This window comes from Anas acuta, chromosome 1, assembly GCF_963932015.1.
Source record: "Anas acuta chromosome 1, bAnaAcu1.1, whole genome shotgun sequence".
Taxonomy (NCBI): Eukaryota; Metazoa; Chordata; class Aves; order Anseriformes; family Anatidae; genus Anas; species Anas acuta.
The window spans coordinates 135,013,823-135,040,764 of record NC_088979.1 but is presented as its reverse complement, the minus strand read 5'-3'; the positions used below and the strand labels follow the sequence as shown (position 1 = coordinate 135,040,764).

The 26,942-nt window shown below is 44.1% G+C and overlaps 2 protein-coding genes across 13 annotated transcripts in view; one reads left to right on the top strand and one right to left on the bottom strand.

The window, feature by feature from the left end:
• DUSP16 (dual specificity phosphatase 16) overlaps positions 1-9,522 on the top strand; it is a 68,607-nt gene extending 59,085 nt beyond the window's left edge. For all 9 annotated transcript variants that reach the window (XM_068658532.1, XM_068658588.1, XM_068658553.1 and 6 more), the window contains 3 exons: positions 991-1,150; positions 1,813-1,936; positions 5,274-9,522. In XM_068658532.1, the coding sequence (XP_068514633.1) occupies positions 991-1,150; positions 1,813-1,936; positions 5,274-6,450 (1,461 nt within the window). In that variant the 3' untranslated portion in view covers positions 6,451-9,522. The remainder of the gene's footprint in view (positions 1-990; positions 1,151-1,812; positions 1,937-5,273) is intronic.
• Positions 9,523-12,493: 2,971 nt separating this feature from the next.
• Positions 12,494-26,942, bottom strand: part of BORCS5 (BLOC-1 related complex subunit 5) — a 97,553-nt gene continuing 83,104 nt past the window's right edge. For all 4 annotated transcript variants that reach the window (XM_068658621.1, XM_068658632.1, XM_068658602.1 and 1 more), the window contains one exon: positions 12,494-16,674. In XM_068658621.1, coding sequence (XP_068514722.1) covers positions 16,444-16,674 — 231 coding nt within the window. In that variant the 3' untranslated portion in view covers positions 12,494-16,443. The remainder of the gene's footprint in view (positions 16,675-26,942) is intronic.

The following is a 26,942-nucleotide window of genomic DNA, read 5'->3' as shown; positions in this document are numbered from 1 at the left end:
AAAGGTGAGAAGTTGCCTTGACACATTCAGCCCTTTTTTGACCACTGATGCAAATCATATTTACTTGTCATAAATTATATTTATCACAATTATTTATACTTATAATGTTTATATATTTATATTTGAATTTATTTGTGATAAATTATATTTATTTGTGATAATTTGCTCTGCGAGCAATTGCTCAACTCTTGTTCACCTTAGATGTCTATGTTTATGGTATAAAGTATATTCATTAGTTTAAGGTACCCACACCTTCATACACCTCTGGATATGCCAGCGTAAGGGATTTGGGGTGTAAGTTTACTGGAGTTGTCCAGAGAAAATTTGTCTCACTAGCAGAGATTTATGTAAATTCACAGTTTATAACTGCTACATAAAACATGTAGTTAAGTGATGATGGATTTGATACACTTTCTTCTGCAAATGGCCATGAGATTCCCTTCCTCCCCTTCAGTCCTTTGTTCTCGCTGAAAATTTAATTTATGCCTGCATATACATACTTGTGCATGTTCATCCCTTCTACGTACACACTGCAAAGTACACACAGTGTACCCGTGTAGTAACTACCACACATTATTTAAACTGCTCTGATATGTGATCCAGAAAACATGCATTCAAATCAGCGAACTACATGTGACATAACTACTTGGTTATGTCACCTTGTATGGTGAAAATTTAAACCAAAGTAGCAAAAAAAAAAAAAAGCATTCTCTTGGAAGCGATGCTTCATAGTAACAGAGGGTATTCCACCATTATTTCTGCTCTATGTCACCTTTGTTCACTTGGACTTTGCAGCCTGTATATTATTTGGTCGCAGTGGATGTCTTGTTAAAAGTTGCTTGAAGAATCAAAAGCTTAGAAGTCAACTTTTTCAACGCCCCCAGTAGTTTACTTTTTAGCTTTATTATGTGTTTTGAGTTTGTGGTCTCTTTGAAATGGCCCAAAGGTGTTGTTTGACTTCTCTAGTTTTAATCATTCTTTCTTTCATAGGAGCTGATGCAGCAGAATGATATTGGCTATGTACTAAATGCCAGTAATACCTGTCCAAAGCCCGATTTCATTCCGGAATCCCATTTTCTGAGAGTGCCAGTGAATGACAGCTTCTGTGAGAAGATTTTGCCTTGGTTGGATAAATCAGTTGATTTTATAGGTGAGAAGAAACTTCATATTGGCTCTCTAAAACAGTTTTTGGGTAACTCTGTGTCTGACTCCTATCTTGGCTGGAGGATACCTGAGTGCTTTCTGGGTGGTATGAAAATACCCTAAGGATCTGCGTATATGATCACCATTGCTTTATAAGTACAGAAGCAAAATAATACCGGGAGATTCTGCCGCTGTGTGTTCCGGCACTTACAGGAAAAAAAATACTTTCTAAGAGCACAACTCTGCTTTCTGTCATCCTGGTAGACACCTGATACATTCTTGCAGAGAATGAATTATAAAATTAGACATACAGATCCTGTCTTTAGCTTTAAGCAGCGAGCTAACAGATGAACTGGCCAAATTGTTCCATCATGAACACTTGCTTTTTACTTGCATATAAAATTAGAAACAATCACCTTTCCCAGAAACCTAGATAGGGTTACATTAATGTAAGTGAAGTATGCTGTAACTGCAGTGTTTTCTGTGTGTAGTCGCATGCTTTTTTTAAACCCAGTGCAGTGATGGAGAAAATAAGTGCTTTTTATTTAAAGCTTCCATGAGATCTGTAATTAGCAGCCAATTTGGAAGTTCTGAACAATTTCAAATAGCATTGTTTTCCTTGCAAACTTTTAACTGTGGTATAATGCTGCTGATTTCTTTGGTATGCAGAAAAAGCAAAAGCATCAAATGGTTGCGTGTTAGTCCACTGTTTAGCTGGAATATCTCGCTCTGCCACAATTGCTATTGCATACATCATGAAGAGAATGGATATGTCCTTAGATGAAGCTTACAGGTAAGGAGAAAATTTCTTTTCATGTTAATTCTTGTGCCTGTCAGCTTGTTTTTAAAGTGATAAAAGGTTACATGGCCAAGGTGTAGAAGCAGACGTTATTTATCCTGTAGTTCATTGGCCTCTGGGCACTCTTGCTTCAAACACAGGTTTCCTCCCTAAAGAAATTAGGGATTGTGTGCAGGCATTGTGCACCTAATGTTAATTCCCTACCTGCAAAATGCTCATGTTGGTCTTTGCTCTAAATTTAAACTGCTTATTAACTGTGAGTGTGTATACCTGTATGCACACACACATCCCACACAACAGCATCTTGTAAAAGAAAGTGAAATGGATAGGGCTAAAGAAACAGAACTGAGGATATTTATCATCCTGCTTGTGGCAAGTGCTAGACTGGATCTGTTGACTTCAGTTTGGTAATGCTCTCAAAGAAGTGCCTCCAGGTGAAATGTATAGGAATTAAGAAAATGACTTTGTTGCTAATGAGCTCAAACAAAAACTCTTGGAGAAAGTATTTTGAAGTATCAGCTCTTTGTGGTATTAGAGAATTCTTGTGGGGAATAAATACCCCTTTCAAATCACAACATTGCTGTACTTAGATTGTGAACACTGTATTACATTCCAGGTGACATCGTTGCCGTTTACCATGACTTCTCTATTTCATTTGGCAAACTGCTTTTTGTTCCTGTGTTGCACAGAAGACATTGGCTTTCTTCTTGACAGACCTTATAGGCTAATTGGCAGAGCTGACGCACCTCTATCAGACGTGTCTTGCAGAGGCATTTTGAACACTTGGGCTGGAGCAGGTTGAGAGGAGTACCTGCCAAATCACTACTGTGTTTGCTACCACCTTCTAAAACTGTGATGATGACAGAAAGAACAGCTGATATTCTCCTGTGTGGGATGGTTTTCATGGGGCATTTTCTTTAAAGCTAATAAATGCATATAAGTATGTATGAGGTGAAAAAAGTGAATTCAAGATATGCCTGAATGCAGATGTCTTCCATGGCATTCAAGCCTGTAGAAGATTTCTACCAGTGCTTGATTTTGTGCAGTAATTTCCACATGTGTGATGAAATGGGTTTGATTGGTTAAGAAGCACAGGTGACAACTCACAATTACAGAGGTAGTGATGCTATGGATGAAATGCTGGGTATGGATGGATAGGCTGCAAGATCTGAGCTTGATTTGCCAGACAGTCTAGCTGATCTCAGGCTGTAGTGCTCTGGAGGTTAGAGCTGTAGAGTACCAAATACTTCTAAAAGGCACACATGTAAGTGAACCTCTCACTGAGTAAGGAGTGCTTCTTCACATTTTTCCATGACATCTGTGCATTCAATTCTAATTTGCTTCTTAACCAGAAGTGTGAATTGCGTACGAGAGATGAATCATCCTTGGCCTTTTTTCTCTTTGTACTGGAGATGCTGAATAACTACTGGAAAATTTGTATTTATTTTACTATGATCTGATTTAGTGAGAACAATCTGCAGCACAGTTCACTTATTGGTTTGGGATCTTTTGCTGGCAAAGCTTAAAAGAAAAATATTTTTTTTCTGGATAAATGAAAGACATTAGATAAAATGTTTGTCTGACACTTAACATTTAATGTCACCATTTTATGTTTTACTTGAAGTGAAAGATCTGAGGAAATATGCTTTTTTAATCTGTTTTATTTGTACAGTGGGCTATACAAGGGAAACAAGTATCAAAATCAAATGTTATGCACGTTTTTCAATTAGAAAGAGAGTGCATTTTGAAATGAAAAAGTTTTCAAAGCCTTACAACTTTGCAGGGGTTTAGGAGACTTTCTGGATCCCTTTTCAGAGTTAACCTAGTTTTAAAGTTAAGAGCCTCCCATAGTTTGGGGTGAGAGGAAGAAAAAGCTGAAGGAACACGGTTGTACTTCATAGTGGAAGTTTCCACCATCATTTTGTGCAATCTGATCTTGCAGGTCATAACATCAGCTGTTCAGATAGTTAGCAGAAAAGAACAGTGCCTGCTGTGTTTAAAAAGCTAGGTGTTGTTGAAGTTGTTTGGCAATGTCCAAAAATTCCTTTTCTTTTGTCCGTGCTTGCTTGCATTTATGCTAGTGTATACATATATGCATGAGTACACTTTAGAATTTTTATCATTCCATTTTTAATAACTGCACACTCACCTTCTGTACACATTCCCAGAGAGATTTTCTGCCTTTAATAACATTTAATTTTCTCAGTGATACATTATATGTGTGTTTGTAGTAGGTCTCAGTCATTCATTATTTGTGTGTTTGTACTAGGTTTAGCTCTTCAAGGTCTCTTCCCCTGTTAATTCCCTTGTCATCTGGTACCTTCATAGTTCCAGGAATGGCTGAAAAAAGAAAAAGAAAAACAAACAAACAAAACACAACACAGAGGGGAGGCAGGATTTGGGCAGCTTCTCTTTTACAGATAGAAAGAGATGTACTTTAGCTATATTACAAATCGGACTGGCAAAAAGTCTGCTTCTGTATTTAACTTTGAAGTACATGACATGACTTGTAACATTAAAATGTTTCTTTCATTTGAAGTCCTGATTCAGGGAAACATTTTTAAGTATGTATTGTGTCTTGTCTGTATGTAGCTGAAAAGTAAGTTCATGACTGGCCCATGTATGAGCATCAGGCTGCTTCCTGCAGGGCTTCATTACCTTCTGTACTGATTTGGTTATACTGGTGCCTTTTTACTGTTGGACACATGCAGAGTTGTAAAGACGTTTTTGTTTTAATGCTGCGTTTGCTCCTTTTTATGTTTCTTTTTGATGCTCATATCAGCGGTCAATAGCAGCACAGGGTAGAAATGACTGGCATTTGCTGTGCAAGGTCAGCATATATCAGAGCAATCTACCTGACAAAGGTAAAACAGGATAGGAAGCACTGACTGTAGCAACAGCATGAAAGAATGGTGAAAAGAATATAGGATTTTTGCCCTTGAAGAGTGGGAAAGGTGGTCTACTTTCTGTTTTGATGCTATTCAGAAAACTTGAGGAGCTCTTCAATTCAGTCACACCAGGGTAGCAATGGCAATGTGGAAAAAAAAAATCCTCAAACCTTGCTGTAGCCATCACAAAGAAGTAAAAAAGAATGCTTTCTTTTTTCCCGTTCTTAGCTGCCTTTAAGTAACCTATGCAAGAATCCAGCATTATCTTGCTTAAAAGCTGCCCTTTCTTCCTTCCATATTACCTGTGCTTGCCAGAACCTTTATCCAAGCATCCTGACTAGTTAAGATTAGGCTGTTAACCCTAGAATGATGTGAATGTTAGTTATTTCAGGTCTGAGCAGCAAGTTCTTAAAATAATTCTTTTTTTTTCCCCCTCTCTGCAGATTTGTGAAAGAAAAGAGGCCAACCATTTCTCCCAACTTCAACTTCCTAGGCCAACTTTTGGACTTCGAGAAAAAGATCAAGAACCAGAGTGGTCAGCCTGGACATATCAGTAAGCTGACACTTCTACATCTGGAGAAGAGCAGCGAGCATGTACTGGTCCCGGAAGGAGGGCACAGCAACCTCTCCACTAATCAGCTCTGCATTACCGCTACCTCCGAGATTGTGGAACAGAAGCCCATGGACTCCGGGAGCACATCATGCGCACACTTGCCTTCCCTGGAAGATGGCCCGCTGGTACAGGGCATAAATGGACTGCACGTCTCCCTAGATAAGGTGGAAGACAGTAACCGGCTGAAGCGGTCCTTTTCTTTGGACATCAAATCTGTGTCCTACTCAGCCAGCAGCAGCTGTGTGGCTGCATCTGTTCAGGGCTTTGCCTCTTCCGAAGACACCCTGGACTATTACAAACATGCGACTGCGTTAGAGGGCAGCAGCAAGCTGTGTCAGTTCTCCCCGGTACAGGAGGTCTCAGAGCAGACCCCCGAAGCCAGCCCTGATAAAGAGGAAGCAGACCCGCCCAAGAAACCCCAGAACACTTGGCAGCTGGACAGCCAGAGCAAACGGCAGCACGTGGGGAGAGCTGGCAGCAGCGCCGCCACGCAACGGTCACTCCTGTACCCCCTCCACCGGAGCGGGAGCGTGGAAGACAACTACCGAACGAACTTCGTCTTTGGCCTTTCCACCAGCCAGCAGCATTTGGCGAAGTCTGCTGCGGGGATGGGCCTCAAAGGCTGGCACTCGGACATCTTGGCTCCTCAGACGTCAGCTCCATCCCTCACCAACAGCTGGTATTTTGCAGCTGAGTCCTCACATTTCTACTCGGCCTCTGCCATCTATGGGAACAGCGCTGCGTACTCTGCCTACAGCTGTAGTCAGCTGCCCACAGGCTGCGACCAAGCCTGTGCTGTGCGCAGGAGGCCAAAGCAGGGTGACCGAGGTGACTCCAGGCGTAGCTGGCATGAGGAAAGCTCTTTTGAGAAGCAGTTTAAGCGCAGGAGCTGCCAGATGGAGTTTGGGGAAAGCATCATGTCAGACAACAGATCCAGAGAAGAACTGGGGAAAGTGGGCAGTCAGTCGAGTTTTTCAGGCAGCATGGAAATCATCGAAGTGTCTTGAGGAGCAGCATACTGGCGTGACTGTATTGGATTTGCTTCCCCCTCCAGGCTGCTCCCCCGGCATTTAAGAGGTCCCTACAAATCTGAAAAGAACAAACATCACACAGAAGGTGGGGAGGGAGGAAATGCGGGGCTTCACTGTGAATGCAGTGACGAGATTAATACAGCAAGGAAATGACAAATGAGCGTCTGCATGAGGAGACCAAGTGCACTGTTGGGTTTTTCTTCTCCACTTTCCTGGAGAAGGGCAGAACATTTCAAAGATTTTTTCCCTGACAGAGGAAGCAATTACATGCAATGGGTTGCACATCCTTTCAGTGTTTTCAAAAGGAAACTCTCATGGTATCGAACCATATCTCTGGTTCCACTGAAACATGCTTCTACCCATCAAAGCTAGTTTTATCCTCCCTTCCTCATGCCCCAAGTCTTCACCAGTGCACCTTAGCCCTGACACTGAGCCAACCTCTGGAGGGAGACGTTTTTTCTGTAAGAAAGGAGACTGGGAGTGATTCCAAAGGAAGCAGGGACTGGTTACAGCAAGGCTGGTCTGAAAATACAGTTCAGGCAAATGTAAATAGTGGTGTAACTATTGTTCTAATGGATAGGCTTTAGGTGATTTGTTAGAGAGCTGCTTCAGAGAAAAAAACAGTACCTCAAAAATATAAAAAATAAACTAGGGCTTTATGGCTGCCGGATGCAGGTAGTCAGTTCATAAGCAATGTGAACAAGCGATGACTAGCCACATTAGATTTTTTTTTAAAGCTGTCTACGCACAAGTGTTTCAGATGGCTTACTAGTGATTCTTCAGAAAGACAAATGAACCATACTTATGACCATTACCCCCAGCCTTTTGAAATATAAAATAAGCAGTATTTTTTTTCCTGATATTTAGCTGGCTTCTGGGAGAGGGATGTTTTTGCTTCCAAGCTATAATGGAGTGGTTAATCCTTAGGGCTACGTGCAAGAGAAGCAGCTGGTACAAATTCCTCTTGCCAATTGCCAATTCAATAGATGGCTCTTGAAATTTTTTGTTTTGTTTTGATTTTAAAGCAAAAATTAGTTGTAAGCCTTGGTGGGATGGGCTTTTGTTCAAAACTGAGCAGTAGTGCTAAGGAACTGCTCCTCATACACAGCTCCAATCACTTGTGCGGTGAGGGCAATTCAAGTTTGTTGGTTTTTTTCCTACCCCTCCACACTCCACACCCTCGCAAACGTCCTCACCCAAACCATGAGGCTCCAGGTTTGCTGACCTCATCCAAGAAGGAGAGGTCTGTTCAGCTGTCCAGGGAAAACAGCAAGGGAACTCCAGAGTCTCATCTCCTAATGTGGTGTGAAAGAAAGAGGGGTTGAGAAGACAGCTTTAATGGAAAGCCTGCTCACCTTCTGCGCTTGCAGATCCAAAAGAACTTTAATTTTGCCTTTTGTCCTCCGTCCCAGTTTAGGGCCTCGGTTTCCCAGTGTGCTGATGCATGATTTGGCTGCAGATGCCCCTAGTTGTGCTGCGGCTGGCCAGTGCTCTGATCTCTGATCCCCACCAGCCTGGAGGCTGTGCCAGCACGAGGAGGTGCCTGCCCTGCTGCCAGCAGGGGTGTTCCATGTGCAATTAGGCACAGCCCTCCTTGTGTTGTTTTTGACAGTGAACCAGCTGCTTCCCTTCCAGCTTGTGAGTCTTGTGGTATGTTGGCTGCCATTTCGCCAACTGTTACGTGTGCGTGCTTTGCTGTAAGAGGCTTACGGTAGGCAAGGAGTGGTACCAGAGGCACAACGCAGAGCTTCAGCCGTCATTCTTGTACATGGATGGAAGCTGCACATGTTATTTAGGTCCTCCCCAGGGCTCCTCAGCACATGCATATGTTTGCGGGGGAGGGGGAGGTGGGGGTGGAGGGAGAGTGGGCAATTATATTGTTTTGTCCAGTGCAGGCAGCTGAAAATTATAAATCAAATGAAACAAATACTTATACCTGGCCAACAGCTTTTAAAAAAAATTGTCAGCGGCAAACTGAAGCCCTAATTCAAGTCAGCAGCTTGGGTTATGTGTTTTTTGTTTTTTACTATAAGTGTAGCTAGTTTATGACTCAAATCTCAGGTTTTACTGTATTGAAAAGTGGAGAAGATTTTGTCATTGTTTTGTCTTGTGGCTAGGATGTGACTTAATTTCCTACAGTGGACTGTTTAAAATAGCACTACAGCATTGATTAACTTGATCCTAAAAAGTGCAAACGACACACAGAGAGGCAGCAGCAAGAGTAGCTGAACCCAGAGGCTGTGTTCGTGACGTGTGTGTGAAATGCTGGGTAAATGCTTGTGAAAAAGGGGTAGCCTGGGCAAGGGACAGGTTGACACCACGCTGTAAAGCATGTCAGGTCTTCGCTTCTCATTAAATGTACTGCCACTTGTCTCTGCTTACATACCAAGTGAAAGTGATTGCATTGCAACTATGCGTGTGTATACACACATGGAAACCATTTAGCAGTGCTCCTCTCAGCCAGACTTCAGTAAGGGCCCGTGTCTTATTTGATTTAAACCAGTTAACAGGGGTAAACACAAACCAATCCCCACAGGCAGAACGATAGTTTTCCTAGGTCTTGTGCTCACTCACACGTGTGTTCTCCCCTGTCTCTATACACACAAGTAGGTATGGTTGGGGTTTAATTTGGTTAATCTCCTTCTGAGGAACTGAAATTTGGTCATCTGGCTCCTGGTGATTTCCAATAAGCTATAGTCACCAACTGAATCAAAGCTGTAGGCTCACGTTAGGGGACAGCTTCCTGTAGGAGGAAGCCTTAAATTCATATTCTGTGCAGGGTGGTGCCCTGTCTCATTTCTGAAATGGTGTCCTATACCTGAACAATGCTGGAAATGGTTTCTAGAGGTTTGGAGAGCAAAGTGGAGGATGTGAGGGGGGTGGGGGTGGGCGAACGTGTACATGTTCAATATGAATATAATGTTTTTTGGTGTATGGAAGCTGTTTAAATGGTTCAGAGAGATGTGAGTTTCTCATCTTGTTGTGTCATGAGCATTACCTGTATGTTATGATGAAATAAAATCAGAAATGGTACCTGTTTATATAGAACGGGTGAGGAAGGAGCCTCTCTGCCTCTGGGTGCGTCTGGCTATGGTGTGTGCATTACCTGGCTGCAGGAGGACCGGCTTCCCCATAGCTAGGGCTAGCAGGAGTCTCGTCCTTACAGTACGTATCCTTCTCTGTGGATGCATGCCAGTCCATGGATGACACAGAACCAGTGGCTTTGGACTGCTACTCATAAGCAGTGCTGACTTCACAACCACGGTACAGTTGTGAAATCTCTTACCTGCTCCTGTTCACCCTACCTCTTCTGTTCTGCTCCCTCAAAGCGCAGCAATGGCTTTTTCTGTGCTGCTTCTGCGCTGATACCTTGCAACAGCTAACGCTGGAGAACTCAGTTACACCATCTCACAGAATAGCAGGCCAGTTCTCCTGCGGTTAAACTGATTGCTGTGCTAGCCTTTCTGAAGCAAGTGTTTCAGCGTGTTTAAATTACCTAGGATGAACTGTGTATTTTTATTTTTGCCTCCCATACTTCTTATTTGATGAAGAATATAATCACATTAATACTTCTTTTGATGGATTCTGCCAGTCGTGAAGCACTGGGAACAACTTCTGAATGCTGAGGGAGAGGTATGCCCCTTGTTGCCCATTTAGATAATAGCTTATACAAATGTAGTTATGTACTAAATTTAAGTCCTGCACTAGGGCACGGATGCCAAGGCTACGTCCTTAGATGGCAAAGCTCAAGCCTCCAAGTTTGTGTAGCAGCATCTTCAATCTCAGGTGAAGTAATAGAAGCCTTTTAAAAGAGAATTTAAAAGCATTATCCCAGTGCAGAAAGTCTGGCCTCTAGAATAGACTGTACTATCAGACGCAGCACAGTTAACAACCTGTGTGGCTTTTTATGCTTGCTTTCCACAACTACGAAGTACCTTCTGGCTGTTACACAAAAAGCTTGCATCCACTGCACAGTAAAACATACACTATGCACAATAACATTCCTAAATGGCATTAGCTGTTATCCTACAAAATAGGTTCACTTAAACACTTACCTGCTCTGGCTTCTTTCACTCTTCTCCAAGGTCTAGTTCTGACCTCAATAACTACCTTTACAGGATGCTTTCTGAAGTGTGTACTTCAGCTTTTGCCACTCTTCCCCTTGCCTGCTTTGCAGGACTCGCTCCATTCTCCCTCCTATACTATCCTCTCCATCCACTCTTGCCCGTGCTGGTAGACAGCCCTTTACAGAGACAGTATAAGCCCATTTCCAGTCAAAACTCAAGAGGCAACTGAAACCTGTCACATACTGTTCAACAAGACTTAATGTTCAATTCATTGATTGGTGTTACTAGGAAGGGGTCCTGGGGTCACTGTGTTCTTAACCATCACAGTTGAATTCCTCGTGAAGGGGGCTGAAACCAGCAAAAACCTCCCCTCGGTATGGATCAGGTAGCCTTGTTTTTGAGGGGGGCTGGGGAGGAGAAAAAAAAAGAGTGGAAACATTATAATGCTGTGAGCTGCTGTTTTTACTAACTACATGCTCATCTGCTAGCTGCTCCTTATGCTTGGACTCACAGCACAAGCCTTAAATAGCTTCGTGCCTGAAAGTGCTGATATCAAAAACCCAGAGCAGGGGCCTGGCAGTCCTCCTGAGGACAACAGCAGAGTCCTAACAGGGCTGCTACTGCCCCTTAAATTTGAAATTACCGAGATTCAGTAAATCTCCCTTATGTATACATCTTAATAAGACAGCCATATCCTGAGTAAACAGACCTACCTAGCTAGCCTGTATTTGTTTGTCAAGTTCCTGAGGTAAAAGTAAAGTTATTCTACTACTTGTAGATATTTCAGTATTACAATATGCCACTACTATTATACACACAAGAGCACAGCAGTGAACAGTCCGTAGTGTAGCAGCTCAGACGGTAGGTGAACGCTCCTTAGAACCATACCTAGCAGGAGCTGCTGGGCCCTCAGGCCGCAGGTGTTGCTCTAAGGCAAACCGAAGTGTTTCTGCGGCTCAGCCCGGGGCTGTTCTGCACTTGGAGAATATCGATATGAGTCACAATAAACAGAAAAGTGAGGGGAGCATCTTTTACTGAGCACCCCAGGTGCAGGAGGGAAGAAGCTGTCAGCTCAGCGCTTTCTCAGTGCCAGGAGAAGTGCAGTCTGCTGCAGGTACTAATTCCTAACTCACTAATTCCCCTCTGAACAACTGATTCTAAGTTTATTGGAGTAACCTGTTCCCCGCAGGAAGTGACGTTCTCAAAGCCAGGCTTCTATGCCCCAGCAGCAGCCAGCTCATCCCATCCCATCCCTTGCTCGTAGCGGGGCAGGGAAGCCCCTTGGCTAGGCAGCAGTTGCAAGCCCCAGGGCGGTTTCTCTCAGGCCCACGTCTGTGTGAGCAGCCACTCGCATGCCTGACCACGAGTCAGGGTCTGACAAAAGCTATCACGATCCTCACTTCCCAAGGCCGCGGTCCTGCCCTACAGCAGGACAGAGACTCGCCTGGTTTGCCAGCCTTTCAGCTGTCACAGCAAGGAGCTCAGCCTGACTCCCAGGCGCCACAGGTGCGTTTGGCAGGGAAGCTGCAGCCTCTCCCCAGTGCCAGGGCCAGTGGGTCACCCCCCTCGTCCCCACCATGAGGCTGCACGCACACGAGCAGCAGCAGCCAGTGCAGTCCCAGTCCCACCCCACTGCTGACAAGTCACAGGCAGCACTGCACACATTGTTTATGTCAGCTGGACATCAGTACCAACCCAGATCGGGACAGTGTCCAAAAAAAACAATAATTTTTTCATTGCAGGACACACGTTTTCTTACGGTCACAAAGGTGGCTGCCCCAGCACAGCTGAAGCAGGCCATCTCCAGGGCACCAAGGGGGCTTCAATGCAACCATGTATGAAGCATTAAAACCGGTATGTAACCTCACACACAGAAGTGTCCGCAGCCATCACAGCAAGAAGTGGTATAAATGAAGAATAAGCAAGGTGTCCAGAGAAACAACACACTGGGAAAAGAGCAATACCAAACATTTTAATGATAGAGCTGTGGAACATACAGCACACACACAGCTGGAAGTAGAGCAAGTCTGCAAACAGGATAATAACCCATAAACCGAGGAGCACTCACCACAAGGCTTGTAATCAAAATACACTGGCAGCTTGGGAATCGGAGAGAAGTTGCAACAGTACCTCATGGAAACCGCTGGAATGCAGTCTGATACAGAACCAGGGGCTGGTTCATGCTGTAAGTGGGCCTGTGAAAATGCATTTCTACGCTTTCTATGTAAAAGCTTAGAGGAGGGGAAGTATTTTTTTTTTTTAATATTTAAATATATTTAAATAAGTTTAATTTAAAATACATATATTTAAAACAAAACAAAAAAACCTTTTCTGTCCCCTTCAATGGATCTTCACAGAAACTGACCTGCAAATAGGTTGGCACTTTAGCACCCTGTCAATCCATTAAATTACAAAAACAATAAAAATAACAAAGCGAACCTCTTTGGCCAGTGTAGTCCACTGGCCCAGCATGAGGTGTCACAAGCACCAGAGGCAGCAAAGGGGGAGGTGACAACAGCAGAACCAGGGGAAGGACTGGAGCGGCTCCGGCCCCCAGGAAACAAAAGCCCCACTTTATTCTCCAGCTTTTCAGGAGGTTTTGTATCAGGAAGCTTAGTCTGCACCCCACATCACACATCAGCTTCATTTCACAATAAAGACCAGAAATGGGCAGAAGTGGTTCTCTCCTATTGACCATTCCAGATCACTCTCTTCATAGTATTGACAATCTATCCTTCATAGGAAAAGTAATAGGTGGTACATTCATGAGGAAGACCTGAGGCCTTCTCCAACGGTGTTTGGCTTGGAAAAGGGAACTCCTAAATAGAAAGGCAATTCCAATCGCATCTCAAATCTCCAGCTGAACAGTGTGTAAGGAAATAAAGCATCGGTCTCATCTTGAGCATCACCTGCCTTCAAGATGAATCTCAAAGCAGGACGCAGAGGAAAGCAAGCGAGGAGCAGACAAGCAACAGAAACAGCAGCTCGAGACCATGTGGCAGGAAATGACTTCTTGGAAAGAGGTCCAAAGACTTACAGTAAACAGAGCTAGTGACAATGTTTTAAATAAAACTATAACCCATCATTTGAGAACAGTTAGAGAGTGTACGGTACTTTACGGTACACATATGAGACTATCACCTGTTGAACGGAAGGAATCGACCTGGGTTGTTTGGAAGAGGTTGGCCTTCACATTTTAGCTCTGACTTCTTTCTGTTTAAGCTATTACATCTTTTGCAACTCACTCTTTCTGCTCAGAAAGCTCTAGCTGGGAGTCCTAGCAGCATATCCAGAAGCTTAAAAGTCAGTATCTCCCATTATCAGCCCAATACCTAGGTGTTTTACAGCAAATAAGGAAGAAACTGACCTGCAGCCCATGCTCTCACAGGTTTCAGATAGGAGTACTACTTGCCTGCCCTCATTAGCACTGCAAGGACAATGCTTTGATCTGGTACTTAATAGTGTGAGGACAAATGTCTAGAACTTTACAGGAGAGAGTATCTACAGTCTAGCCCCTGCTTGGAGATCCAGTATCAGGATCATCCCACTGGTCTGAGCTTCCAGCACCCCAGGGTGTGGTATACCTATTACTGCATTTGACAGAGACAGGCAGCTGAATGTTGCGCATTCTGAATTTCCAGACAGCGTGATCTGGGAGAGGACAAAAATGCCTGCAGCATCTATTTAAAGTTGCTGAATATTGCAGCGTGTCTGATGGCCGGAGGCAGAGAACTATTTCATGACAGACAGTAAGAATCCTCATGTCATAGTCATGGAAAGCGGGTTTTTGCGGGTTGCTCTGTCTCATGTATGCATCAAAACTTTTTACAAACCAAGTATAAAAAATACTGCAAGAGGCATGAGCATGGGTGGGAGTCCTATGTGCACAATGTTATATCCTGTGCAAGAGCATACACCTACACGTACACACGAATGAACCAGATCTGGGGTGTAAGAGGTAATGAAGTAGGCTCACTCTGCTGCCTTTCCTAGAAAACGTCCTGCTCTGTTCTTTGCCGTATCTGAAGTAGTCAATTGCTCTTCCCAGGGTACCATTCCACAGGGCTTCCTTGCTACAGGACTCTGTTCTCAGACAATGCTCAGTGGCCTTAGAACCCTGTCACTGCTACCATTCAAACACAGATCCAAGCTGGCTGCAGTATGCATTACACAGATTCACTCCATGGCCTTTGGTTATGCAACGAAAAATAACAGCTTGTTGCTTCCTTCTACCAGGCAGCCATTAATACTGTATTAAAAAAAAAAAAAAAGAAAGAAAAGATGCTCTTATGATGCTCTTATTCCCAAATGCTTAGAGACAATCTCTTGCTAATTAAGTACTCTCAAGTACTAAGAGGTATTCTAGCAAGCTGGCTTTGGCAAGTCACCTAGCCTCCTGCTGCTGACCTGGCAGGTGGGTTGTCAGACAGCTGTCCTCACCACAGGGAGTGTGCTCCTGAAGTACAACAACCGCTCGGGTTCACAGGTATGCTCCAGCCTCCTCGCCAGCATCAGCGTTCTGGGATGTACATAACAAACACGAACCTACCCCTGACCCAGCAAGCCCAGGGATCATCGCTTTTGGTTTCATGCTCTTTCTGCTGGGACAAGAGCTGCCACGCAACAGCAACACGGGCTGTTCAAACACCATGTCTAGATCTGTAAGTATTTCATGGCAGTGTGTAAAACATCTCCCTTTTATACAGAGAGAAACCGAAGCTCAGAGTGGTACCTGCAGCCAGCCAGCAGTCCGGTGGCAGACCTGGCAACCAAGCAGCCTCCTAAGCCCCAGCCCAGCGCCCAGGCCACGTGAACACACAGCCTGCCGTCCAGCCGGGCTCTCGGCTTGCAATAACGCAAGAACATCCTGTTGCCTTTGGAGCAGTTTGCGGAGCACAATCCCAAAGGGCTGTGTGGTTTCAGTCATAAAACACCGTGCTCATGCGAGCTCTCAGCATGACGGCAGCTAAGCCAACGCAGAGAGCCCAAAGGACTTTTCAAGTCTTCCATACACTTGAAGATAAAGAAACAACTGCATCCCTTTGATATAAAGAGCACCAAGATATCTGCAATTAAAAAAAAAAAAAAAAAAAAAAGATCCCTCATGCCCACCTTTGGGATGCAAAGTGAACAGGTAGGTGCCGGCATCCATCAGAATCACCATGCGAAGTCAGGGACATGAACTGCCACCAGCTAGGGCATGGGGGTTTGCCAGGGCAAGGAGAGAGGAACATTAAGGCTTGTTTAAGAATAACAGACATACATATCTGGAACAGTTATTCCTTTACAGCCTCATAAATTAGCGAGCCCATAAAAACAGGAGCCTCAAGGAAGGACATGCCAAAACCCTGCCATGCAAACCATGTTAATTATGATAATAGGCAGATTTTAATAAACCAGTTCCTGGCTCCCACACTTTCATCTATAAAACATATATATTTCCAAGGCCAGGGGATCTCAGAAATACCTGCCAGCCATCTAATTGTCTAAACCCCAGTGGCACAGAAAGCGTGTTAGAGGGTTTGTCACACCCCATATCCCTTTGAATTTTGGAAGTAAAAAGAACAGATGAAAGAACTCCTCCTCTGTAAACCCAAATCTAGTTACAGCAACGAAACAAATGTCTCAGCATGGGTGGTAGTAGGGGTGCAGGAGAGAGCAGGGCAAGAGGAGGGAGATGAAAGAACGGTTATTTTTCTTCTCCAAACAACGAGACCAGGGAGCTCCTGGATTCCTGGCTGCACAGTTCCAGCAGCTGACGCTGCTCTTCCTCCAATGCCCTGGCAGAAAGTCAGGCAGCACGGCCGTCTGCTTCAAACACCTGCCAGGCTGGTGTGTTGGAAGCATGTCTGCGCTGATCGCTCGAGTGTGGAAGGTGAGGAGGGGAAGCCTGCAGCATCAGCTACGACTTCAGCTCCCGGTCAGGTTTCATGCTGAAGGGCTCCAGCCTCTCGCTCTCCGGCAGCATGCTGTTCAGCCTCTCCATCAACGGGATTGTCTGGTCGATGCCCATCTGTATACGGCGGAGGATGGCAGACATCTCGTTGACCTTCTGGATCTGCTCTGCATATTTGGCATACTTCTTCTGGCGCTCCTGCATGAAGCTATAAAGAGTTTCCACAGAGAGGTCCATCTGTTTAAAAACAACAAGCAGAGAGAGAAGCATTAAGCCAACTGTTACCACAGGCCTTTCAGCATGCTATCTTTCCTAAAAGCATCCATGAAGCATGTTAGATGCCTCGCTGGAGCTACCAGCCAGGTACGAAAGATCTCCTCTGTTGGTGCACAGCCCGTTTGTCATGAAAAGGGATAAATCATAGCTGTATACCATGGAGGAGGACATATGGCCACCTATACACTGAGCATCTGATCCAGAAGTTCTTTATTTACAGGGTTGAAAGCCAACGGGTACTGCCAAGGATTTCCCAATAAACCATAGCACATCATGCAAGTTATCCAAAATGAGGGAAAATGTGGCCTCTGCCTACACCCGCATGTTTTCAGTAGAGACTGTTAATTTTCAAGCATTCAGCTCTCCATTACTTGCCAGTGCTAATTTCATTGGCTTAGCCAGGTTACTCTGCGACCGAGCCACTGCTGTTATTGCCATCATCATCTGGAAAACTCCTGCCTTGAGAAAGAACCACAATGGATTACTAGTGTCCCTAATTTCCCCGAATCCTATAAATATAAGTGTTATGAATGACCCCAGGAGAGACATTAGGTAAATCAGTCATGCAATTAAACACGGTAAGTACCAAAACACAGCTAGAGTGTTATTACAATTACAGGAACTGCACTGCTATTCCTGCCATTGAGTTACGAAGGTAGCTTCTGTGATTCACAGCCTCACTTTCCCTTCAGCCTTAAATCCTTCTCAGCTACGAGGAGGATCCAGCTGCTAGAACCACATGCACACAAGACAACTCCGATTGTTTAAGCTGTTGTACTCTTTGTGAGATATGCCACATAAAAACCTCTCATACGAAGAGGTAGACAACAGATCTATTCCAAACCCTCAAAAAACACACCTAAAACTCAGTTGCTTAAGCTTGCTGTAACTGCGCTCAACAAATCCACTCACCATGCTGCCTCCTCCAGCCAGCACTGCCGAGTTGTGGGCACTCAGCTGGGAGCCACAACATTTCCCCTCACTCAGGACTTGGTACACACCCATGGTGGTTGCCCAGCGAAGAGGAAGGGCGCGCACACGCTGACTAGTGCTAGCCCTCTGCCTCCCGTCACCACCAGCTTTCCAGACTCTCCTGTTACCCCCAAGAAACAAGGTCACTGCTCACGGTGGAATTGGTGCAGAGGACTCCGGGGTTGCCAGGAAGCACAGCTTCAACCAAGACCACATCTGACCTGAGGAACAGAGTCAGCCCATGCTCTCACCACAGGCACAACTGCACCCGTGCAGCACTAAAAACCAAACCGCTGCTGATCAGATCTGACTTATGCAGCATTTAACCAGTGAGCGTAATCCTCATCCAGCGTGCAGTGATTTGGGGACACGGGAGAGTCTGCAATGAGGGAAGGATTTGGGGGAGGTGGTGCAAACCTGGAGGGGGAACTCCCAGGGTGGAGGGGAGCCCTGGGGATGAGCACTGCTGTCCAGAGGGAGCTGTGTTTGCTGACAAACATCGCTGTCAAGCCCTAGGGAAGGGGCTAAGACAAAAATAGTGAGGCAAGAAAATGCTGCATTGAGAAACCTAAGTTACAAACAGCATTAAAAACACACAGCTTTCCGCTAAACTGTCAAGGGGATTAGGAAGCTTTTTTTTTTTTCTATCACCTCCATCAGAGCTGGATACAGTACCGATTAGCCTTTTATTTCTTCTGTACTTTCTCATGTTCACAGGCTGAATTCTTCCCCTGCTTCTGTGCCTTCCCGTGAGTTCCTCCCTCCACACTTTCATGCATGGGACAAAATAAAAGCCAGCAGAGAAGGAAACTCCAAATAGAGTGGAAACAATTTAAGTCTACATAGGGGTTTCAATTAAAACCCAAGCTTAATAATTTAGTAGCTTGGCGCTAGCTCTGTAAATTGGAGTATGTAAAAGCAGACCACCACCAGGTCTGCACGGGATAGAAGTGAATTCAATCCAGTGCCTAAAAACGTCCCACCTAATGAGAGACAGTGGTGCGGAGGGGCAGCCAGCTGGCACCCTGTCAGAAGTCAGCACACCTCATTAAACAGAGCAGCACGGGAACGGGGGCAGAAACCTCCTTCGTTTTCAAGGTTTTCCTCCGCAGGCAGGTTCTTCGCTGAGCCTCACAGGTCTGAGCAAGAGGCAAAGCCTGCACCTAGCAAGCTCTGGAACAACAAAGCCCCCCTTTCTCTCAATTCCAGCAATTTTCATCTGTTGACTTTTAGGCTCCTCGTGTAAACGCCAGCAATGTCCAGCTACAGAGGAAAACGGGGAAGGTGACCAGCAAAAGGAAGAAGAAACGTGGAGCGGCCTTCCAGGCTCTTTGCTACTTTTGGACATGTTCACAATGGCTATAAAAAAGCTGCCTCACAAAAAAGAGAAAGGGTGGAAGTGAGCATTTCCTATGGCTTCCCTATGCCTAGCATTAAAGTTTGTCTGCTGTGGGAGGCCGTGGCAACTGCACAGCCAGCGACACTACACGAGGGACTGAAGTTGAGTAATTGTGAGGAAAGGCCAATTTTTACTTGGGCTGAACTTGGTCATTTTAAATAGGAAAAAGAAAAAAAAAAAGTTGTTTTAACTCCTGCACATGAATGCCAATGCCTCTTTGCAGCTTTCCTTGTGGCAGGCCTAAATACACACTTACATCCTTCCTGCCTCCTCCCCCCTTGAAGCGAGCTCCCAGCGGTGCCAAACCTTGTGCTTTTACCTCTCCTGGCACGCAGTCCTACTTCTCTGAGGCTCAGCCTGGGCCAGGAGCTGCAGGGCTTGGAGCGCCAACCATATTTACCCACCACAGAGACTAAAAACTGGCCTTTGGGAATCTGCAATGAACAGTGAATGCACATAAGAATCTGCTTGGTTCTCACCTATGTAATTCCATACAGTAGCAATAAAGAGTATCTTAAGAAATGGAGCTGAGGCAGGAGTCTGTTGCCGAGGCAGTCCAGGTTTTTAAGATGTCCCCAAGGGCAAGACGAACCACGTGGCCTTTTCCAAGCAGATCCCACCAACTCCTGCTGTCCACACATGAGGCCCTGCCGCAGTCCCTCCAGGTAAACACTCAGATCCCAGTTTGTTGCCCATCCCAGGCCCAGCAAGATGCTTCTCCAGGAAGCCCAGCAAGATGCTTCAGAGCCAGCAGCTTTTCTATTGCCCTAGAGCCACCTGCAAGTGTTCACCTGAGCCACTGCTTCCACTCTGCTTGCTTTCAGCTTCCTGCCACACCAGGGCAACATGGTCACAAAAAAGACTGGACCTGAAGTGTATGAAAATGCAAGAGAACAAACACAGAAGGGCAGAGTCCAGTAGATGAGGTCTCAGTCCTAATCCTCAAAGTGAGAGACTATGCCCAGCCTGGCTACAGGGAAAAAAGCATGTTCTCAGGAGAGGGGTGAGAGCTCCCACTGCACTTTCCACTTCTGTCCAAAAATAATTCCTCCTGTAAAGCAGCAAACCTTGGACTTGTCAACCCCAGAATAGAAGACGAGTTTTTTTTCCCCCTCCAACACTGAAAAAGATAGAAGAAGTTTGTCAAATTTTCTGTGAGAAGTACAGTGTCACCAAAAAGGACTAGTTAAAACTCAGCACCTGGCATGATGTACTTTGTTTGTACAGCCAGTGACTCCCTGCACAAGAAGCTACCAGACCCAAATCCTAAGCCCTTGACTCTTCCATGGACCACTAGCAGTGAGGCAGTAATTTATGCCTAAGCCTCACATTTAAAACTTGAAATGACATCTGCTGGGCTCTTTCTTCAAACAAAGCCAGATTTATAATTACTTCCAACACCACTGCAGGATGGATATAACCCCATTAAGCAGCCTCCACCGCAGTCGCTCCCACTACGCCATTCACATTCTCAACCAGTGAGGCCTCGGGAGACCGCATTACACAGCCCTGTTTGTAACATACTGATGAAACACAAAAACAATTGAGGGTAGTTTCAGACAACTTGCACATCACAAATTCTTGCATTTATTTTAGAATTCTTCTTGGCCCACACTGCTGAGCAGAATAAAGACATTAATTTAGCCCATAAAAGACTGAGGTCAGTACTGGACACTGCCCAACTCTTTTCAAGAGACCATGCTGAAAACAAACCAATGCCCTATGTACACCTAGCATGGTTTTTATTACCTCTGCCACGGACGTGCACGTATCCTGAGATTTGGGAAACAGGGGCCACCTCTTGTTAGTTCCATAATTTGTTTCAAGAATTTAAAGTTCCAGCTAGACACATTTTCCCCAGGTTCAGCAATATAAGCGGTACTTGCAAGCACAAACACAGGTTCCTTGAACTTGGAATTGAGCTTCTAGAGAGGCTCTGGCATTGCTGACACCACTGAGAAAAAAACACTGATTGAAATGCCTGTAAGGCAAAAAGATGTTTTGCTCTCTCCATCTCCACTCAGTAACAGACTTCAAGAGCTCACCTACACTTCCATTTGTACTCTGTTCCTCTGTCTTAATAATTTGCTGATAGCTCCCATCCCCTATGGCTGCCACTCAAAAAAACACAGCAATTAGGGTGCAATCCTTATTCCAGAAAGTTCATTTGCTAGAACAACGCTCCTAACACAAATAGCCTTTCCCCTCACACACTGTCAGGTGCCTGGCTGGGTTTAAACGAACTCCTTCCTGCAGCTGCACAGCAACCACATCTGAAAGTGACAGACAGGAGCATGACTGCATGGAGTATTAGTCATGATGCGCTGGTGTGAAAATACTTCTCAATCTGTGCACTTAAAACTGGAGACAGCTCCTCTTTCTGTACTGGCTGAAAACAAATGGGCTCAATGAATGGCTTCCCCCCACCCCACCCCACCTTTCTCTTTGATAATGTCACGCAAAGTTAGCACAATAGATTGTGATGACTTCCTGATGACGGGAACATCCTCCGTTTCTCCCACTTATCCCACACACTGGTAAGCAATAAACTTAGTGGGCAGCATCTTTGCCAGGGCAGAAAATAGACGCTCCCAGCCAAGGATCCCACAACCTTCCCTTCAGCATCAGTCACAAGTAGTTCTCATGAGTGCCGTTCCTCTGCTTCACAGCCGGGTAAACAACTATAATTTGTGTTTAACTTTTACTTGCCACATGCAAGGATTACCTAATCCTATACCAAAATGTTCCTTTTGTTTCCTTTGTAATTTGTCACTGCTGTAAACAACTGCTAAGGAGTTACTCAGTGGGAGCACTGAAGGGATCACAGTCAAGTTAGAGGATGAAGAGCAACTATTTTAATTGGTGCTAACACCGAGTTTTGGAAACATTGACAAATACACCAGGACCCAACCAGCAAAGCCACAAAAATCCACTTCCTTCAAAAGATCTTCTGCAATAAATCCATACGTGGTCCCTTAGAGCTACTGTCGCTACATGTTAGCATCCAGCTGCACCTCTGACAGCAAGATCTAACTATTCTGGGAGGCCTTGGGTTGCCTCCAAGAATTGAAAAGAATTCAGAATTCAAAAGAATCAGAAGGTTCATTCTGGAAATTAGCTTTTCCACCTTTATTATGTAGGCCTTTTCCTGCATATTGCGTTATTGGACAGGATACGTTTGTCACTGCCCCGCGTGCTGACCTCCGCAGCCCGCAGCTCCCTGGCGGCTCCAACTCAAGCTGCCTCTGCTTTAGAGCGACCAGCATCCCCCTGCCAACTGGCAGGTCCCCAAACTGAAGTTATGACTGCTATCACTAACTGTTGCTAAAAAAAAAGTCCTAAAGCTACAACCAAAACAATACCTACCTCTCGCCCAGCAGCAATGAGCAAGGAAGCTTCCAAGCACATTAGAAAAGCAGGGCCCATTCACAGAGGGAACAGACAGCAAACGACACCCGGCAGCCATCTGGGTGCTGCAGATGCTATACCCAGCTCCCCAGCTTGGATACGTCTCATATCACAGTCCCCTTCTGCGGGACTCATCCCCTCAACACCTTATAACTTATGATCCTTCTCTCTCAAAAGAGCTAAACAAAAACATAAGCAAGTTAAACTCCGGGCACAATTTCTCATTAAACAAAATCCAGTGCAGCCTCAGGCTGCAAAACACCAGTCCCACCCCTTCCTTCACAGGAGTTGTATCACCATTAATGAGGCCCAGTTCTGCAAGTAAGCCTGAAGGGAGAAGGGGGAAAACAGGAGAAGTTTGATCATTCCGGGCTCTCTTTTCTCCAGTGGTTTGGTTTTGTGTCAGATCAACTTGCTGAACCGACTCTTCAGTCTCACGAGCACAGAGTCATCAGCTCTTCCATGTCTTCAGACAGGCACCCTTCCAGTAGAGCTGAGGAGAGGAGGGGATTTTACTTATCGCTCTCTGTGGCTATAATGTGGCTATAAACCACTCCTATATGCCCGTGGTGTTATTCCTTCTCACACTGGTGGCTAAGCATGTCACTGCCAGCTGAAAACAATGCAGATGCCAAGTATCATCTCAATACCCTTTTATTTACTGTTCTTGAGTAACAGCTCGGTCTGTGATGAGGGAAACTCTAACCTAATGGAAGAAACAGACTCATGAAGACAAAATAGTCCATAAAAATGAAGGAAATATATTTCAGTGATAGTCCTCTAAATTCAGATGTGACTGGAGATGCAAGAAGAGTAGGCTGCTGGTAGCGCAATACAGGTTCTGTCACCAGCACCTCCCTGACATTTACAGCCCTTTTGCAGTCTTCTCTTCATGGTGGTGGGAAGACTTAGCAGAGAGGGATTCCAGAGCAACTGATGCTTTTAAATACATAAAAAAACAAAACAAAACAAAACAAAAAAAAAACATGTTGATTTCATCAATATGTTTTCTGAAAGGTTATGGCAATTTTTAACTTGTAGACTTTAACGAGTAAGAACGCTTTTTCTTTTTTCTTTTTTTTTTTTTTTTTAAGAGCTTTCAATTGCTGCTTTCACAGAATAATCTACATCCATCTAAAATATCATCTCTGAAAAATAAGTCATACACAAAGATGCATCACTTCCTGGCAGTGCTACCTTAAACCTACATAAGGTTGCTCTTTAAAAGGACACGCAAAAATACAGTTCTGAGGCATTCAGGATCTGCACTGCTGCTCATTTATTCCTACGTGGAAATTAAAGGGGGGTGGTTCTGATCTCAAAGAAAAAAAAAAGTTTTGATGAAATTGGAACTCCCTAAGCTAGGAGAATTTTATCAAGACTGAAATGTTATGTTCAACAATGTTAGAAATGCTCCCATACTTCTCCTAAATGACAAAGAAAAAAAAACAAAAAAAAAAAAACAAAAAAAAAAACACCCAGACAATATATAAGATAAAAGAACTTCTGTGTTCGATGTCCTCACAAAACCCGTTTTGTGGAGCACAACTCCATAGAAAGGAATTGGAACACTGTAGCCTGTCTTTAATTAGCTGTTCCTGCAGGAAGAAAAATGTATGTTACAGACTGATTTGTTGCTTAAATGATAATTTGCATAACTCTTATTTCAGGCAGCTTAATAATTCTGCTACAAAACATGGCCTTCAGTTCCCTCATTTACTCATTTTATACTGGTGCCATATTACTCACCCAAGAGATTGCCAGAGCTTGAATATTATAAGGACAATAGTGCTTGCAAATGTTATTTACCCTTATGGTTTCATTTTATTATAAATCTCAGTTCTGTATTTTCAACATGTCAGAATGATTAGTTTTAAGCATTCTTTTTCCTATCAAGAATAAGCTTTGATTTGAAAGAACGCCAGTATCATTAATTAGATGTTTCTCCAAAAACACAACTGTTGTCATTGTAGAGTAAAAAAGTGCCATCTGAAGTACAGCTGACATTATTAAATTTGTAAGCCATCTGACCTAACGGTATTATTCACAGCTTCACACTTCGGACCCGATAGCTGTAGCTCTTCTTCTTCTGTATGTACTTAGAAGGTCTTTACAAATTTTCCAAAAGGTGGTGCTAGCCTTTGCTAGCACCTCACTTTGCTTTAGTCAGCATTAAATTCCACGCTAGCAGACAAGTAGTGTCCTCCTCTAGAAAAAAGCTAAGAAAAAGCTCTCAGTTCTATTCTCAGAGAATGCACTGGAGCTGAGTTTTAACCATTTTCTGCAGCTTGTGAAGTGGTAAAGAGATTATATAGGCCTCTCTCCTGAAGACAAAGATGGGTTCAAGCACCGTGCTGCACTTGCACAGAAAGGCAACGCATCTGGTAGCATCAGACCTACCTCCCATGTGCTGTGCAGATGGCCTCTATGCATGCAAGAAGGGTGAAGCGTGAGATATGCAGGGGCACAAGCCCAGCAGTCAGGAATCAGGGATTTCTGGACATCTGACACTCCAGATGAAGCTTTTGCTCCTCTCCTGAAAGCCACAGCTCTCACATGAAATGTCCAAATCAACTCCTTCTCACTGGGAAAACTCAAACGTCTGTCAGCTTTAACAGCATTAGGCATTGAGAATCTGAAAGATTTTTGAAAGATGTGTTTGAAGCTCTACATCAGCTCTTTCATGTTCAAAGTGAACATAAAATGAGCAAGCACCACCCCAGTGATGCTGAGAAGGGGAATATCTACTCATTCATTCCAGGAAGAGTTACTTTTAAGACTGACTCCATCATATTTCCCCAGTGCTAAAGCACAGGCATCGCAGTGCTTTTCTGGAGGTCACAGCATTTGGCAGTAAGTCCTTGGCTTCAGAAAAGCCTCAAGCAACTCTTGAGCACTGTGAGTTATGTCCACAACAAGCTCTGCTGAGGCCATAAACTAGTGTTCAAAACATAATCACAGAATCACAGAATTTCTAGGTTGGAAGAGACCTCAAGATCATCGAGTCCAACCTCTGACCTAACACTAACAGTCCCCACTAAACCATATCCCTAAGCTCTACATCTAAACATCTTTTAAAGACTTCCAGGGATGGTGACTCCACCACTTCCCTGGGCAGCCTGTTCCAGTGTCTAACAACCCTTTCGGTAAAGAAGTTCTTCCTAACATCCCAAACAATCAATGGTTCAGCCAGAAGTTCAACAACTGTTCAGTGGTAACTGGAATCCGTTCAGAGTATCCATTTTTATTGTATTAGGCCTTAAGTTTCAGGAAAAGCTAAGTATTTCTCCTTGTTCATGTCTACAGATAATCTCTAGAACAAATCAATCAGAAGTGAGAAGGCATTTGAAAATTTACAGGATGGGAGAACTTTTAGTTGAAAAGTTTCATCTCCAGTTCACATGTTGGTTGCCTGAGGCATAATCAAAAATTAAATTCTATGGACTGCATTAAGCGAAAGAAAAGGTTATGACCCAAGAATCCATCCTGACCTTAAAAGCTGTAGAATTCCTTGTCAGGTACTGCTGCTATGCTGATTTGTTGTACAAATACCTGAGCTGAAATTCAACTGAAATTCATCTGATTCGGAATTTTATTTTTTGGGATAATTTGCTAGTCATGGCAATTGCTCCAGAAATAGATCACTTCTTTGGTATACAAACCTCAGTTCTTGTCCACTATGCCAGTTTGGCATAGTTCAATACACTTGATTACAGGGTATCCTACTATACTATAATTCAGCATGTCACACATGCTCCCTGAAGTAGATGATACATCCAGTCAAGCACAACACCCATGAGAATTAATTGCTAATAAATGCTGTTTCTTATCTTTAGAGCAGTGTTGAAATAATAGTTAATAGTATTCTCATACAGAAACATTCATGCCCCAATGGCAAACAAGCACTAAGGAAATCCCACCCTGCATATAAAGCAAGATGGGCAGATTACTTGCACTAAAACTGTGTAATATTTTCAACATGAAGTCATCTCTGCAGAACACATCTGATTGTTATCAGGATGCTAATTATAGAGCTGCTAACACAAGGTCAACCCTGCTCCCCCAACCTACCACACAGCATCTTTAAGTCATCAGTACAACTCCAAATATTTGCAAATAATACTGGCTAACACATCTCTAAAATGAACGTCAAACTGCTGAACAGCTTTTTAGCTAACATTCAAAACAAAACAAAAACAACAAAAACACCCACAACTCTAACCTAAGGGTAGAATTGACACCCTGAAAATTTCAATTCAACATTCAAACAGGAGGTAATCATTAAAAATGAAAGCCTATAAAGGTACTCTTCCTGTATCCAGCAGCGAGGGAGAAGAGCATCTTCAACCTGTGGTAACTTAATTAGAAAGAGAAGTCATACTACTTCTGGCCTTCACTTCACAAGGCCAACTGAGCAAAGCTTCTCCAGTTTCTTCCCAGTGCTTCTCCA